At 40.7% G+C, this 18,125-nt stretch overlaps 1 protein-coding gene across 1 annotated transcript in view; it reads left to right on the top strand.

The window, feature by feature from the left end:
- Positions 1-18,125, top strand: part of grk3 (G protein-coupled receptor kinase 3) — a 57,088-nt gene that overhangs the window by 27,783 nt on the left and 11,180 nt on the right. Inside the window, exons 3-14 of the mRNA XM_061077476.1 lie at positions 1,240-1,313; positions 1,472-1,573; positions 3,291-3,365; positions 5,312-5,373; positions 5,470-5,521; positions 6,589-6,680; positions 6,783-6,882; positions 7,448-7,526; positions 8,397-8,527; positions 9,651-9,745; positions 11,121-11,228; positions 16,111-16,177. Coding sequence (XP_060933459.1) covers positions 1,240-1,313; positions 1,472-1,573; positions 3,291-3,365; positions 5,312-5,373; positions 5,470-5,521; positions 6,589-6,680; positions 6,783-6,882; positions 7,448-7,526; positions 8,397-8,527; positions 9,651-9,745; positions 11,121-11,228; positions 16,111-16,177 — 1,037 coding nt within the window. The remainder of the gene's footprint in view (positions 1-1,239; positions 1,314-1,471; positions 1,574-3,290; positions 3,366-5,311; positions 5,374-5,469; positions 5,522-6,588; positions 6,681-6,782; positions 6,883-7,447; positions 7,527-8,396; positions 8,528-9,650; positions 9,746-11,120; positions 11,229-16,110; positions 16,178-18,125) is intronic.

The raw sequence follows: 18,125 nt of genomic DNA on the forward strand, positions 1-18,125 counted from the left end.
TAGATTCTTCGGACAATGATCAAATATTGCTATCACAAAATCTGCCACAATTCAATGCGATTCAGGGGCCGGCGATCAATATGAAATGATTTGGTCAGATCAAGTCTGACCTGCTGCACTCGCAACACGATGTCTGCTCGGGCCGTCAGGAAGGTTAGCGGGACTGACGCTGTGATCGGTGTCAAGAGAGATCTTGTTAGCCGTCTATTTTTGCTAATACCTGATGTTAATCAGGTAAAGCCACAGAGCGCAGTATTCCATGGAAAGACGAGGTGACACTGTGTCTCAGCAACATACATGCGGCTGCTAAGCTCAATGCTCCCGTGTCTCTTGTCTCTTGTCTTGGTCCCCTTGATCTTTCTTGTCGCCACATGTAAAAATGAGAGGAAATGTTTCAGGCACTAAATAGGAGTCAGGGGATGTCCTCTAGGCCAGCAGCTTATAGCCAGTAGTCACAAAAGCAATTGCCATGGCAACAGTGCGTCTCATCTCTGCAGGCAGCATGGAAGCATTTTTATTCCCTGCTGTCCCGCCCTCCTCTTCCTCTGATAATGTTTCATTGAGCATGGATTTGTGACCTATCATGAGATTTTTTCCATTGTTAGTGTGTTTGAGTGCCTGGTGCCATTTTCTGTTATTATGAGTGCGTGTGTTTGTGTCGGTAGCAGCCCTAATAAGACCAAGACAACCTTATTATGTTATTAAGGCTAATACAGTAAATTGAGCTGCCCTTTTTCCCTGTTTATGTGGTGTTACAGCTGTTTACTTCAGAGTGTTTGTTTGTTTGTGTTCGTCTGTTGAACACTTTAAAGAGGTTAGAGACGTCACAACATCAGAAATGTTGTAGTGCCAGTGATGCTGAATTTCTAACATTCTCAATATCAAATTCAATTCCACAGCAAAAATAAGACTATTAAAGACACATATCCACATAGTAAGTGTTCAAGCAATAGTTAAGACTGATTCCATAATTCTCACTTTATGAGCTGTTGCTAATAATAAGAGATCAAACAAGCTACTGTGTGTTATGTGGAACTGGGACACAACACATGAAAGTCTATGCAGAATCTTCTGACATTTACTACAGTGTAACTTTTGTTATTTTCTTTCTAATTGGTGATATCTTATTGTAGAATACTCTACTTTAATCACAAATTCAGTGTAACCAGCAGGCAGTTTGTTAGGCAGTTAGCAGCAGTATTGGTCATCTGTCCTCACCGTTTCTCTTTTGTCCTTCAGGCTTCTTACTCTTCAAGGACTTCTGCTTGAATGAGATTGACGAGGCTGTGCCACAGCTCAAGTTCTACGAAGAAGTAAGTCTAAAGTGTCCCGTGTGTGCAAGATTAGAAAGCTTCATGGGATTGATGAGAGATTATGCCTGTAATCCACTCATTCCGATTTAGCTCACCCAGGAAGCGCTTTGCGTTGTTTTGTTGCGTACTTTTAAGATGACCCCATGTGTCTCTTTCAGATTAAGGACTACGAGAAGCTGGACTCGGAGGAGGAGAGGTTGAGCCGCAGCCGACAGATTTACGACGGCTATATCATGAAGGAGCTCCTGTCCTGTTCACATGTAAGGACAACAGACCCAGATCCATGCTGCGTGACTAATGCACTCTGGGTCAAGTGCACATGTGGACACTGAACACACGTAGTGGGATCGGGGGTTTTCTGTCTGCCGTTGGTTAACGCTTCCAACCCGGGAAAATTAAAGCATTAAAATCTCACACTGGAGAAGCTGGAATAAGGCAATGTTTCCTTTGCAATTTGACAAATGATTGATTATCAGAATGGTTGTAGATTCACTATCTGTCATTTGACAGCTCTACTTCTAAGTAGAAATCCCTCTTCGGTTGAGTTGCTCACAGCTCATGGATGAATGCAACCCGTCTCGAAGAGATTGGGAACAGCTACCACACAGAATGAACCCTCTACACTTTCTCAAAAAAACAAACACACACATTCAAAGCCAGTACATCATACATTAATTACATATGTATTGTGCTATGATTTCTGTACACAATGAAGTCTATAAAATTACACAAAGTACACAGGCAATCAGTAAATATTGCTAAGTAATAATAATCTATGTTGTATGTTGGATCTACCACGCTTCTCACCACCACCACCACCCCCCCCCCCCCCAGCCCCTGGCCTGGGCTGGGTGTTGCAACGTGACTCCACTTCCTGTAACAGTCGTTTCGATTTGATAATAAACGTTCTTCAGAGTCATGTAATTCATGACATTTCAGCAGTAGCAATGTGGTAAAGATGTGTGTAGTGGAAACACAGCACATCATCTTATGCACAACGACATTAAAATCAGTTTAATAAGGCGTGAAGATTCATCTTTTGTCAGATTAGTCTACATGGTAATGAAGATGTTTCTCATCGCAGGGCAGATGAGGTCTCCTACCTCTCATCAGGGGTGAAATGATGAATATGCAGCAAAGTGCCTACATTGAGCATGTGAACAAAAACGAATTCATGGAGAGTCCCAACTAAACATGTTGTTTTATGCTAACACACTCACAGATGTTACGAAGCAGGCAGCAGATAGTTCTGTTATAAGATAGTGATTAGATCTCTCACATACATGGTGGTTCATCAAAACAGTAAATGCAAAGTACGTTTTTCTGTGTGAGAACAGAAAGACTCTTTCTCCTTCACACATCATAACTTCTCAACTCCTCGCCCTCAGGTGCCAAATATATCTGCTGAGCATTGTGGTTCTATCTGTAAATGTGCTGTCAAGTCTGAATAGAGCACAGAGCAGCATCTCAACCACAACTCAACTCTGTCTCTGTGACAGAAAGCTGTCTCTCAGGTGGATGAAGCCAGCGGTGGTACAAATTCAGTGTCGGAAAAGGAGATTGCATGCATCACCTGGATCACATATACCTAAGTACATGATAAACTCTATAGATGGTAAAAAAAAAAGTAGAAAAAGTGGAGTAATTTTAAAGTTACTATTTGAATGTCATGTTTTGGAACACAGAGCTATTGCCTCGCTTTTCACAGAAGGGTCTGAAAGTAGTCCATGCAAATTAACCACAGTCCACACTTTTTTTCTTGTAAAGCTATGGTAGTGCATGCCGCTAATGGCAGGAAGTTATTGAACCCTCATGTGTGCACACAAACACACACACAGATATTGGTCCTTCTTGGTAGAGGCCTCTCTAACAGTCCTAGGCGTGTTACATTAAACAGAAAAAAACAAAACTGAAATGACTTGTTAAGCTGCATTTTTTTAAATGACCCTTCCTTTTCTTTCTCACTTTGTTTTTCAGCCGTTCTCTAAGAAAGCAGTGGACCATGTGCAGAGTCACTTGGCAAAGAAACAGGTTCCCCCAACTCTCTTCCAGGTAGAAACCTTAAAGGAATCCTTTTTTTCTGTCACTATGGTTTTGGATTCAGATTGAACAACAAAAAATACAGAAACTATGATTGCTTGTTTGATGTATTTGTTAATTTTCAAAGAGAGTAAATATAAGTTCTGTTTCAAAGCAGACATTGTGACATAATAAATCATCATATGAGCTCATAATGGAGTTCAGCTGCCGTTCAAGTGTTGTTATCTACATCTGAGCTTTTTCTGTGAAGTGTCTCTCATGGAAAATGTTATATTCAAAATAAAACGGCAGAAAACAAACTCAGTACAACAAATGGTTTGTGTCAGGGGCCATATTCTGACTGACAATGACTAATTCAAGTGATGGCTTTATATTTTGTACTTTACCCCCTCAGCTCATTTGAGGGTGTACATTTCACACTCACATTCACACACTTTGCAGGGCTTATTTTTACACTTCTGTTTCTGTGCTTCGTCAAAATACTATATTTGTGTCACGATCGGACAATGTGACAAATTGTTTTATCACAATCTTCACATCAGTCAATTTTAGAATCATATTTTCTTTTAGTTTATTTTAGCTTTAAATTCCCTATAAGTGGACATTGAACATACAAAAGAAAATCTGTTTACATAAACAAAACCGCTCACTATAAATTCCAGTAAATCCTGCAGTGTGAAATTTATATCTTGGAAAATTTATATCTTGGAAAATTGATCAGTTTTAATCTTCCATTTGTTATTTAGGGTATCAGCAAATTTATGTTTTGGAGTAGAAAATAAAAGTTTATTGCTGCAGTGCATCTTGAGCCCAGGGGCTGGGTCTAATTGCTGGTGATGAGACTGTAAGTGGTTGTGCTCTGCATAGCAAGTTAATTTGTACAGTGCTTTTCAACAACAAGGCACTTAAATGTACATTACGTAAGACAAATAGAGCCACTAATGCACAGCATGAAGAAAATATGATCATCTGAAGAGACATAAACATGATTGTGCAAAGTAAAATAATAAAGTGGATGAAAAATGTGATACATTTAATACAAGAAGTGATACAATAGTTTCAGTTTCATCTTGGTGACCTGGCCCTGTCTGCAGTGTTTCTACATGGAGCTTTAAATAGACTACAGTATCTCCACACCACTGACGTTTTGTTACCTCATTTACCAAAAGCAGGTCTTTGTCGTCTCTGCTGCTTTTCTGTTCAGCTCTTAATACCAACACAGCAGCATGTGGCGTGTTTGTGTGTGCGTTGTTTCTGTGACATGATTGGCTGCAGACACATTGTCCAGCAACGTGCTCTGTCGACAGTTTGTCAGTTTTATCATTTCCTTCTGGAGGAAATGTTTCTTATATAAAAAAAAATCACTCCTCTCGCCCAGCACTAATTCCTAGTATGCAGTTATGTTTTCCAGCTCTATCAACAGTATATTTAACCGCTCATTCTCAACTTAAGTTCATTACATATTTAGTGAAGTGCAAAGAATCAGTTGCCAAAAAGCCATCAAGTAAAATAAAATACAGAAGAGAAACAACAGATGTTTTCTTTAAGCAGCAAATCTAGTCAACAAATCCCTCTTTTAAATTATAACAATGCTTTTGCTCGGTAAAATGATCCCGTGACTGAACTTTCTGTCAGAGATATTACATCAACTTATTTCCTGTATATATTTGTTAGACTTCCGGGTTCCTAGAGTTTTACACTCAGCTGGAACAAAGAGGTGTCTGTTCAGTGAGAGTTTCTTTGACAGCAGACGTTTAACAAGGTCGGACCCAAAGAAATGTGTCAGAGGCCGACACCTTGAGTCCGGTTCAGTCATCATAACAATGCAAAGAAGATTTATTCACATACATTTGTAAAGAATTTTTATCACATAGTTACTGAGGGCGCCAGAGCAGACGAAACACTGCAGAGAAACACTGGAGCTGAGCTGTTGTTTATCTGTCTGTCCCCCCCTGCAGCCATACATAGTGGAGATCTGTGACAGCCTGAGAGGGAATATCTTCCAGAAGTTTATTGAGAGGTAAGACAGCGACGTCAGAGGTGGAGGAACTTTCACTGTTCGTTCAACACATCACAGTATATTCACATTTTATTGCCTCTCCTCTTTTTCCCTTAGTGATAAGTTTACTCGCTTTTGCCAGTGGAAGAATGTGGAGCTCAACATTCACGTGAGTACAAGCTTTGACTTCTGCTTTCACACCTGTAGTTTGATTCATGTGGTCCAAAAGAGAAGAAGAAAACAAATCTTTTCGGGACTAAGGCTTTGCCAGTATGTCCACAGGTATTTAACACAGGACAGATATCTGTATGTGACTGATAACATGCAACAGAGATAGTCACTCACTTATGTTCGGTGGGATAATCATGCCCGTTTTAAAACTAGGGTTCCCTTCATGCTCTTGGGGGATTTTTAACTCATTATCTTTGTACAATGACTTATTTCCCAACCCCTTAAAAACATTTCTGCTTCAGACCAGAAAGAAGCAAAAAACTCACTGCCATCTTTTAGATCCAGTCCATTTCACATTCACACTGACTTAATATAATTCCACCAAGAGGTGTAAACATTACATCACATTGGCTGCCAGATACCTTATTCACTGGACACCCTTACTGACTCAACAATGTGTGCTCCAGCAAGTCACACGTATCAAGTCACCACACCTAAGTGTTTGTTTATTTTCTGCTGGGATGCAAAGAGCTCACACAGAAATATGGTGGTGCTCATTGGCGGGAAGAGTCCAGGCTTTGCTATCAAATATCACAAAATATCTGGTTCTCTGAGGTAGACGTAAATTGCTCCCTCCAAGATGCATTTCAGGTTAGAAACCTTCACTTGGCTGATTTGATTTTGGTAGCCAGAGGTCAGAGATCCGAGGTCAAGTTCAAGGTGAGTGCTAGAGGGAGTGTAATTCGATTTTGGTGGTTTAGGTCAAAGGCTCAAGGTCACTTTGACCTCAGAACACATGATTTCCTTTTCCCGAATGGTATACTGTATCTCTGGATCAACTCATGGGCAATCTTTTAAATTTGGCACAAATGTTCACACATTTAAAGGTCATGATGACCTCATACAATGTGTCGTGAAATTGTGTTTATATAGATGGAAACTGTGCTGTTTGGCGAAGGCATACAACCACACATATTTCGGACTTTTTAAAATTCTGGGCCATTATTGATAGATTTATCAGCTACCCCCACAGTAGACTCACATGTTCACTCTCTCCTCCTTCAGCTGACCATGAATGACTTCAGTGTGCATCGGATCATCGGCAGGGGTGGCTTCGGAGAGGTGTATGGCTGCAGGAAGGCCGACACGGGGAAGATGTAAGAAAAGCTGCACGCACGGTGGATTGATAAGAGTGAAATACAGCTTGGAGGCAAAAAACACACAATCATACTGTTGCTGTTTTGTCATTATAATGTCAGGTATGCCATGAAGTGTTTGGACAAGAAGAGGATCAAGATGAAGCAGGGGGAGACTCTAGCACTCAATGAGAGAATCATGCTCTCATTAGTCAGCACAGGGGTGAGTGATGCATTACAGTATTTGAATAGTTCCCTTGCCATGCTGCTCCATTATTCTCCACAACTAGATTTCTGTACTCTAACTACTCTGAATTTATTAGACAGGTGTAGATACTACTTACCCCACAGAATGCCTCTACATTAACAAACATCAAATTATATACCCCACGCACATTCATACAATACAGCACTTTCTCTATCATACTTTACCCCTAAACTGTCGGCAGCTGCAACATCTTGCCCAAGGACACGTGGGCATGCAGAGTGGGGAGACAGGATTCAAACCACTGACCTTCTGGTTAATGGATCACCTGCTATAAATACTGAATGTTCAGGGTGCCACACTGTTTAGTAAATAAGAATCAAACCAGTTCATTTGAATAAAGAAATTCCAGAGGACGTCACACACAAACAAAGTCAGTGATGGATTTGCAAATAGCTGTTACAACCCAAACTAGAAACTTCCTCGTTTCAAACTCATGAACATTACAGGTACACCTGGTGCAGAGAAGCAAAGGCAGAAAGACAGTTTCTTGCTTTACTCCTGACTCTCCGTTTGTCCTTAGGACTGCCCTTTCATCGTATGTATGACGTACGCCTTTCACACCCCTGACAAGCTGTGCTTCATCCTGGACCTCATGAACGGTAAGGTGACACACACACACACACAAATGCATTTTTAGTTCTTCTGTCTTAGTGAGGACACTCATTGGCATAAATAATTCCCTAGCCACTTACCCTAACCCTAACCCTCTAGACTGAAGGCCTTAATCGAAACCTTATTCTAACCCTAAAACACCTTTAAACCTCAAACAACCCCTTGAGGGTTAGGGTTAGTGAGGACCGGCCAACATGTCCTCACTCTGTAGGGTTTATGCTTAAAATGGTCCTCACAAGGTATGAGTACAGGATCACACACACATGCACGTGTCTTCATTAAACTCCGGCCCTACCCAGTCTGTTCTGAGACTGAGTTTTAATCACTGGATAATCTGACAGTGGAACGGTGAGGGCGCTAACTTCACAGACACAGATGCCTGGTTTGACCAGTGGTCTTACTGCATGTCATTCCCCCTCTCTTTCCCCATTCCCTGTCTGTCCTCACTGTTCCTGTCAAGTAAAGGCACAAATGCCCCCAAAAAATGAAAAGGATAGAGCGAAAGATTGGATTACTCATCTTGTCGCTGACCAGACAGCTTCTTAACTTCATCAGAGGCTCCACTCAGCGTTCCTAGACAGTCTCACAATCAAAGCCTGACTCACCATTTAAAGTCTAAGCTGAACATCTTTCAGTGTGCAGTTGTGCTATGAGTACACTAAGTCGATACATGTTAAAGCTGAGACCCTTGAGTTGGAGAGAAGAGTCATAGACGGCTTCTGAGTGGTTCTAATTTTCTCCCCTGAGAAGATTACCACAACTTATTGACAGATATCGATTTGGACATGAGTTGTTATGAGGTCATGCTTACGCACCTTCTTGTGTGTGTGTCTCTTCCTGCCTGTGTTTGTGTTTAGGGGGCGACCTGCACTACCATCTGTCTCAGCACGGCGTGTTCAGTGAGAAAGAGATGCGTTTCTACGCGGCTGAAATCATCCTAGGTCTGGAACACATGCACAACCGATTCGTTGTCTACAGAGACCTGAAGGTAAATCTCTCACTCTGATTGTCTTTTTTATGAAGCAGTGTTTTTACTGCAGGAACGTTCCCTCTGAGTTATGACATTTTGCAGTAAATCAGTAATGGTTTTCACCACAGGGACAAGGGTCTAGATGGATGAATATATCTGGCATGGCTTAGTCCATCTTTGGTTGCTGTATTGTTTTGTGCTTTTTTTAGGCCAATCTTTGGTGGGGATAGACATTTTATTTAGCTATTATGCGTTATTATGGTCTACCTCCTCAAGAATTCATTCAACTCTAATATATATACACGTATGCCTATTAATAAATTCAGTTCCTCCTGACTCCTCTTCTTGCTCATGTTTTCTCTCACGCTCCCCCCTTCGCTGTTGATGCTGACGTACACACAGACACATGCTCACAATACATCTTTAAACTAAGACTTGGTAAAAAAAAATTGATGATCATTTATAAATAAATTAACTAATCAGTTATGAATGTTTGCAGAGAACTACATTGAGCTCCTGTTTAGAACATTTACATCTGCAGTAGGAACCAAACGACTTGGAGCTGAGAGCGATCATTAGTTGCAGCCCTGCTCAGGAGAGATGCTATGTCGTAGTTGTATTATAGAGAATGTTGTAAATCATGACAGAGAGAGAAATGACAAGTGAAATGGAGTAGAACCCTGAACATCCCAGTCCACAGATCCACCCCGACACCCCCACGAGTACTGTTTCAAAGCCATAGATTAAGATCAGCCGTGTTTTCAACTGTCCTCTGTTTTTCCTCCAAGTCCCCTGTTTGGACTGGTTGCCATAATAATAGATATATTTTGCTGGAAGTCAGGTAACAGTTTTAGGGCTTTAATAAACAGTGCAGAACAATGCAGATAATACTCAGAGACTGAGTGTTGGAAGGAGAGTGAGTGAGTCACAGTTTTGCCAAACAGCAGAGGATAACAAGGGACAGAGGGGCTTTCCTTTATTACTTGTATCCACACAGTATTTTCTCCTGTTGAGCGGAAATTGTAACTTAAATTGTGACTCAAACATTGTTTTCTATCCCTGAGATCTTTTCTCTTGCTTTCTCCATCGCTATCACCCTGTCTGTCCCTCTGTGACGATGTGTCTGTGTCCCCTCTCCCAGCCAGCCAATATTCTACTGGATGAACACGGCCATGTTCGTATCTCCGACCTCGGCCTGGCTTGCGACTTCTCCAAGAGGAAACCCCACGCCAGTGTGTAAGTGCTCCTGAAGCTTCTGTTACACAAACGGTTCAAGGCGGGAATGTTAGTGAATCCAGAATGACACAATGCCATTTGAAATCACACACTCAGTGATATGGAGACTTTGTTGGCTCAGTAAAAACCATCAAAGACAGCATAGTGAGTGGTTAACGGAAATACAACTGGATAAAAGCTTGAGTTAAAAAACATTCTCACAGGATTTCTATCTCTCGGCGGGAGATAGAGTGATTAAAATATACCTGCATCAGTCAGTGATTTTAGTGACTCATAAACCACATATGCCTGTTTTGGTAATAAATCCAAATTAATAAATATTATACACGGCACTGTTTCTATCTGCTCAGTAGAGTGCAGTGTGAGAAGTAGAATAGAATTTTTCTAACCGCATAGATACGCACTACTGTTCTGTTAGCCCGTGCAAAACAGTAGTGTTACTGATCTGATACACATCTAAAGTCAACCCTTTGACCTGAAGTGATTCATAGTCAAGCTGATGTTGTGCGCAGGGAGCTCCAATGTTCAAACAGTCCTATCATTCTCTTTCCTCATTAAAAAAAATGACCCAAAGTTTGAGACTTTCTTGTCCGTAACAAGGTCACAGATATGTCTCAGCAAGTCATAGCAATTTTACAAGTCATCATAAGCCAATGCCTGACTGATTGGCTCTTACTTTGTCAAAGGAGCACAATGTAGGAGGGCATGGAGAGCCTTTAGGGCTACAAAGAAAATGAGACTGTAATTTTATCCCTAAAAAAAGTTTGTTCCTTTAGTGTATTATTTTGTTAGAATACCAAAAATTGATGTAAGCCTAGATACACTAGATTATAAATACACTTACATGTATTTTGCTGATTATTTATACTTTAAAGTCTATGAACGGTATAAACACATCTACAATGAAGTAGTTCTAAACCAAACCAAAACAAAGAAGTGGTATTTCTTTGGCCAGATCAAGTGATTAATGTTGGCTCAGCACTCATGCGTCATCACGTGCGTTCAACCATTTTGTTAGGAAAAAGAAGTAGCTGCTGCTTTGACAGCACTTTTTTTTACTACATTTTTCTCCTTTCCCAGTTTCCAGATCTTACACTTCTATTTTAGTTGAGTGAAAAGCTTGTGCGTCGATCGTTACATGCTTTCCTGCAAATGGTGGTGTCTCACAAATCCAGCCGTAATTTGACAGTAGCAGAAACACCATCCAGAAAAACAACTTTTATTACGAGGGACAGGGGAAATGTTTTATTACCAACCTCCTCCCCCTCTAATATGAAGTCTGTCCAAATGAGACTGTCGTGTGTGATTCTGCTCTCGCAGTTGTAAAAAGTAATGAGCGTGTGTTTGACATGAACCTGTTGTGTGTTTGCTGCAGCGGTACTCATGGTTACATGGCTCCAGAGGTTCTTCAGAAGGGGACGGCATACGACAGCAGCGCCGACTGGTTCTCCTTAGGCTGCATGCTCTTCAAACTCCTCCGAGGGTAAATACTGCATCTTCTCTCTATGCTCACCTTTCATCTCTCCTCTTCTGTTTCTACTCTCTGCTCTTTACTCCCACCACATCCTGACTTCATGTACTGCTTTCAAACCTCTTCTGCCACTCTGAGTAGACCTCTTTGAATCTGCTCTCCACGTTCTCTGCATCTCTCGCCCGCTCGTCGTCTGTTTGGTGTGTGTTTGAAGTTGTCTGTGTGCGAGTCTGTGTATGTATGTGTGTGCTTGTTTGATCTTGAGTGTGTAAATGCCAGAGGTCCAGGCCCAGTAGGTCAGAAATCAGGTAAAAGGGGGATGCGTGTGTGTGTGTGTGTGCTTCAGAGAGAGAGAGAGAGAGTGAGAGTGTGTGAGAGTGTGAGAGATAGAGAGAGAGAGGTTGTTGGCAGTTCTGAGCAAGGAGAAAAAGCATGTGACGTTTCTTTCCATTGATGTTTGAATCGGTGTGTTTGAACACTGTGTTGGTCTTCACTGAAAGGTTGGCTGTGTGTTTCAACACAATCCTAAACAATTCTTACAGGAGGAAGACGCACTTTGACTGTACAACAGACTCCGACACAACAGTGGTTATAGGTTAGGCTCAGTTTTTCTAAGCGCACCAGGACCTAGCATAAGCTCATTTAAACCATATGTATATATTTATACATATACACATATATAGCACTGTAGTTTATAAACGTGTGTAGTCCATTCGAGGGGTAATTATCTATCTATCTTTTTTTAATATTTTCTTTGCCACTTTGGAATTTACGCATGAATTTAGTGAAAGCACAGCTATCCGAGGTATCCACCAGCACTTAAAGGCAGCATACATTTGTGGATCTGTGTGGAGGTGGAGAAGTGAAGAGCAGGTGAAGAGTCCATAAATGCCACACACAAATGTAACCGGTTCCCTTCGAGCATATCAGGTGATCTGTGCACACACATTTTACCATCCACAAATCAAGAAGTTGTGGGGTCTTGCACCAGTGTTGGTGATAACTGTGACATTTAAAAATGGTTCATGGATGTCATGCTATAATAATACGTACATCATAGTATCATGTATATCAGGGGTCGGCAAGTAGGTTTGGCTGCAGGACATTTTTTTTCTAAGGTGGTAGATGGACCAGAATATGATTAAAGACTAAATCAAGAAATCAGTTTGAAAAATGCACCTTAAATCTGTGACAGACTGAAGTAAACAGATGCACAGTCATCTAATTGTGTTGTGCTGTTAGAATCAAAACATTCCACAGACGTGCATAGCAGAATAACCCTACATAAGTCCTGACACTTGATCTGGATCGTGAGATGCAGAGGTAATGGTAACAAGCAGTGAGTAACTCCCTGACATTTTAACCTCTAACCTCACCTGTCACAGAAGAGCAAGAAAGGTTCACAATGACAAGCTTAGTTTTTGTCCTTAACTCCAGGAAATTCCGCTATTCCAATGTCTATGTGTCACTATGAAATGATTCCTGACAGTGCTACAGGCACGAGCACCCATGAGTTTTAGCCTGCTTCTGACACACCAATGCCCGAAGTTGTGAGATTGACAAGGCTGCAGGACTGAGCTTGTCCACACAACGAAGGTTAATTTTCTATACACTGCATTTCTGCTTTTTTGGAGGTCTGTGAAGCATCAACACAATTTTGCAATTTTCTTTTGTGAAATGGAAGCGTGCGTGCGTGTGTGCTGTGTGAGTGTGTGTGTTTGCAATGTGAGCTATGTCTGCATGAGTCCTTGGTATATGTCCATGTTTAATTGGCTTGGGCAAGCTGTGGTCTGAAGTGGAGTGATGTGGACAAAAGAAAGACAAAAGGATGTGGTGTTTGTACTGTACTGTGGTAGTAATAATAATATAATAGTAATAATTTATGTTACCAAAACAACAAAAATAATTAAATAAATAACAGTAATGATAACAATAGAATAAACATTTTATAAGATAAATAAGTAATAAATACCCAATAATATAGTATAATAAAATATATCATGGGTATTATAATTTATATTATAATAAAAACATAATAATAATGAATATGTATCTCCTCAGCGATGAGATGTGGCACCTTCCAATATGGTGAAATAAAAAGAGATGTACCCATCAAAACGAAAAGGTCTGATATTTTGCTCCCTCATGAAGTTGAGTATGATGGCCTGTTGGAGTAACTGCTGGAAAATGAATCTTTATCCACAAAACTCAACATTCCAGTCAGAAACCTTAGAATACTCCTTAAACTTTCCATGCTTTATCACACACGATTAAATGGATCCTGGAATAATTTGTCTGATTACAACCCTCAAGTTGGGATTTTGATGTATTGATCAACTTAAGTACCGTCCTCCGCTGTAGAGCGGCGTATGGTGCTCTTTGTGTCTTGGATTCAGAGGCTCATAAATTCGTTATATATGGGCCCCTGAAGGAGTCTTCTCTTGATTGCCTGTAAAAAAAAAAAAAAAACAACTCGCTTTACCTCCCTAATAAATCTCCAATGTCGCTGCTCTGCTCCTGAAATCGACTTTCAGCATTTAGACAAACAATTTTGCCCCAAACTGCCTCACTGAACATCTTCCGACCTTATGATAAAGTTCTTAACTGAAAGTTATATTTTCTTCCCGGGCCCTGTACCTGGAGTCAGTCTGCCTTTTTGGGTAACAGACACATTTCTAAATTCTCTTTTAATTACATAGTTATCCAGCTTAATAAGATGATAACAGGTGGTATCACAATATAATTGTCTTCAGTAGCTATATAACAAAAGTATTTAAGGGTATAAACAATTATATAATCCATATAATTGTTTCAAATCTTATGCTTCTCAGTTGTGAAAAAAACATACTGCCCAGCCCTTGTCATGGTTAAGAAATGAATGATGATCCTACATGTCAAGTACCTATAGTATTTACATCTCATCTATCCAATAATTTCATCCCACCTGCTGCCATGTTTCTAACACTGCACACCAAAGAGTTACATTTATAAATTTTTATCCAAAAGCTCCAGAGTCAGTTCTTTTCAGACCCTCTTAACTTCACTTGAAATGACTCGACTTAACTTGTATGAGACCTATTTACTAGCCGGTGCTAGTTTATAACATAATCAACAGCTATAAAACTACCACTGAGTTGCTGTTCCTTCAGTAAGAAATCTGAACAGAGCAGAAGAGTCTAGTTCTGCATCAGCCTGGTGGTGGTGGTGGTGGGGGGTTTATACAACACAATCCTGGAGCACACGTTCAGGATGTACTAATGTAATGTGAAAGCTAAAAGAAAGGGCTGTAGTCATAATAGTCATGTCCCCCCCCCAATGTTTAAATATGGTCAAATTGTCCCCCCACTTAACTAAATTGTAAACTGGCTGATGAATAACAATAGTAAAACTGTTATGCTATGACAACAGACAAAATAATGATGGTGTAGTGCAGCTCGTATACGGTTTCTGGCAGCTCTGCATGCGGTTTGTCCAATATCTCTTTTCCACCAACGTGAACAAGGTTCCAGTTCCAGGCTGGTGCTAGTGCTGGTTCGCAGTTGATTTTCCATAGGTGTGTTTTGGTTCCACCCCCCCCCCCCCCCCCCAATGTTCACTTCATGACTGCGGCCTTGAAAAGAAACCCTAAACATGAGAATAATAAAATGTGACATGTTGGTATTGTTGCAGGCCACCCGATTTATGCCATGTTAGTAAATCTTGGTAAAAATCAACTGAATGTCTGTTGTTAAAATATTATGATTATAATTGAGCTTTAAAACCTTCACATTGCAGCTAACATTAATTCTGAACCTCCCTGGAGCCAGAACTGAGTCATATTCAAACAAAAAGGAAGACTTTTCAATGTGACTTCCCAAGCTCCATTCAGGAATCAGTGGAAAAGAGGCTCCTTGTAACTTGGTTCAAGATTCAGCACAGGACTAATAGACTCCATGGCAACTTTATACTTCTGTCAGACTTTGATTCAGTTATTGATACTTACTCCTTGGGCTTTAAAATAAAAGTAGGCACAGGTGGGGCAGTGTCCCAGCTTAAATCTGATTGTATGTCCCTGTCCTGTCAGTAATGTGTTTTATTAAATTAACATGTCACTTACTTCTAATAGTATCTATAAATATGACCATTTTTTAAGAATTTTGATTTTCTAAGCTTTTTGAAGTACACAGTGTCCTGAAAAAAGGAAGCATTTTAGATGCTGGACATTCTATTGGCTTTTCTGTGTAAATTGTGGCTCTCTATCGGCCCTGATTCAGAAAAATCCTAGATCCGCCACTGGGTCCACACCAGCTGTGATGCCATCAACACATGCACCCACGTAGAAGTACTCGGTAGTACTCACTGCATTATTACACAAGTACTTGGTGTTCATCACTTCATCAGTACTTGGTATTAATGGGTTGGACCACAACCATCTTCAGTGGGTTTTCAATAACCCACCTTTAAAATGTTGTGACGGCATCCTGCACAGTTGTGACGCAGACATGGTGATAACATATGTACACACTATCATGTTGAATATGAGGGCAACTACTCAACATGCACAGTAGATGAGCAGTGAGCAGTGAAGAGACGAATCCCTCAATTTAGTGGGACTCTAAATTAAAAGCAGTTTATGCAGTTTTCCTCCAGTACCGGTTGTTAATGCTCACAAAGCTCCCAGTCAGCATTTTGACCCGAAGGTGGCTAATTGGCTGATAGCAGTGAGTGTGTGATTTACTCTGGATTTTTTCTTCCTCTTGCTGTGCTGCACGTCCAGCTCCCTCCCATCCCTCCTCATAATGTCCTCCTTCACCTCACCTCATCCTCACCCTCCCCTTCCCCATCATCTACTGTACAGTGTATAGTCAAGAGTGTCAGTATCTGTCTCTTTCTCTCTCCTCCCTCTCCTGCTCAGGCACAGTCCATTCAGACAGCACAAGACCAAAGACAAGCATGAGATTGACCGCATGACCCTCACCATGGTAAGACACATCTACATGCAACATGTTGGCCACGAGTCAGTGGTACAGCACTGACACAAGGTGTACACAATGGCGGATACATCTGTTGCAAGGAGTCTATGAGTAAACACACTTTAAAGCACATAGGAGTCTTTACTTAGCCCTGAACATATGGGTTTGGCCTGTGTTTACTTTACAGTAATACAAAATGCACACAGATGTTTAATCCCTATGTATACTGTATTGTGTGTGAACAAACACTATAAGGATCCCTAATGCACGCTACTTACAAGACACAGTTGTGTCAGTGTGAGCCACATTCTGGTGCCACTTTTCATCCGTTCGAGCTTCACATCCTTGACAGAGATGAATGCCATTGTTGTGCAAATTTTTGGGTCATCCTTTAGTGTGTCTGCCTGCTACCATTCAACACCCGACCGTCTGTTTACTTTCCTGTGTCATGGGAAGACACAGGAGATGAAGCATATGACAGATACTCGGCTGAGATAAACTGATCTATCACACAAGCTGGAACAGCTAAAGTACACCCCCCGGGTCAAACGGATTTGCAGTCACATTCAGCACCAGTTTGCTCAGGGAGTCAGGGAACTGTGGTCCAGGCATTGTTTAAAAAACAAAGAATAAAGTAGCTGCAAAATGAATTAGTTCTCATCAGTTTTTACTTTGTGTGTTTTTAATTTAGTTTCAAGTCCCCATCCGCTCAGAAATGTGCCTTGATCCTAGGATGTTTCAGCTACACTGTGCAGATTGTGCTCAGCTCAAGTCTCAGTTTATAAACTTGGCGTTTTAAACTGGTCTCGTATGCAACATACTTAAATGTGATGTGACGTTTCAGTAAAGTGTCTGACAGGAAGAATAGAATTTGTGGAATAATGCACATTGTTAATTAATGTGTTGAAGCATGTCCAGATAAAGAGGCTTTATAGGTTTTAATTACAGCATGCCCTGTGCAAAAAGCTGAGCTGAAGGATTCATCCAGATTCACCACTTTCTTTTCTGAATGATTTAAAGAAAACCGTGGCAAGTGTGTTTCAAAGCCTCTTTTTTTCAAATATTAAATCATACATAGTAATGAATGATGGCAAGTTTTACTCTCAATGTTTTGCCAACGAGGTACATATGCAACGTTTATCAACTCGAGATGAGAAAACTTGTAGATCAACAACCGATGCCACAGACACGTCAGTCCATATACCGAAGAAGTTCCATACCCAGCCCTAATTATGAGCAAACATTTTCAGCAATTTGTTGCCTCTTGGATGTGATTATGTGGGGCTTTGTCAGCCATGTTCAGGTTAACTGCGCTCCCACGGTATTGATCATCAGAGAGCATCGAAAGTGCCGTGAAAAATAAACCACTGAACTGCTGCCTTGCATCTCTACCTTAGTAAGCTGTCGACAGGTCTGAATTCAACTCGTCTGTTGTCGGATTGTGTGTCTCTCTGCAAATTACTTTAAGTACTTGTCAAAGATAGTTTTCAAGGGGGGAGAACTGTCACTGTGTAGCAACACCGTGTGCAAGTCCTTTTGCAGCTCCAACAAATCCAGCAGAGTGAGACATCTTAGTGTCGAGTATGGGGGATATTCTCCAAACTGAACTCTCATTGATATCACATCAATAAATGAAACTCAAAGACTTTATGTTATTGAAGCAGAAACTTCAGTATTTTAATCAGAAAGTTTGTATAAATATAGTGTGTGAGATTAATAAGTCTACACCAACTGTGTTTAAGTAGCACATAATATAATCAGCATTTAAGTAAGGTCAGTTTAGTATGGGGTCAGAATGGTTATGGGAAGAAAGGCATTGTTAAAATACTTGAAAGAAAATGTGTGTGTGTGTGTGTCTTTGTTTTCTTATTAGAAGATTACAGTACTCCAGTACAAAATGCGTTTAGCTCCTCATTCTCTGTTTAAAGAATATACTGTGGAGATTCTTGATGTCATT

Source organism: Limanda limanda, chromosome 1 (assembly GCF_963576545.1).
Source record: "Limanda limanda chromosome 1, fLimLim1.1, whole genome shotgun sequence".
NCBI classification, from domain to species: domain Eukaryota; kingdom Metazoa; phylum Chordata; class Actinopteri; order Pleuronectiformes; family Pleuronectidae; genus Limanda; species Limanda limanda.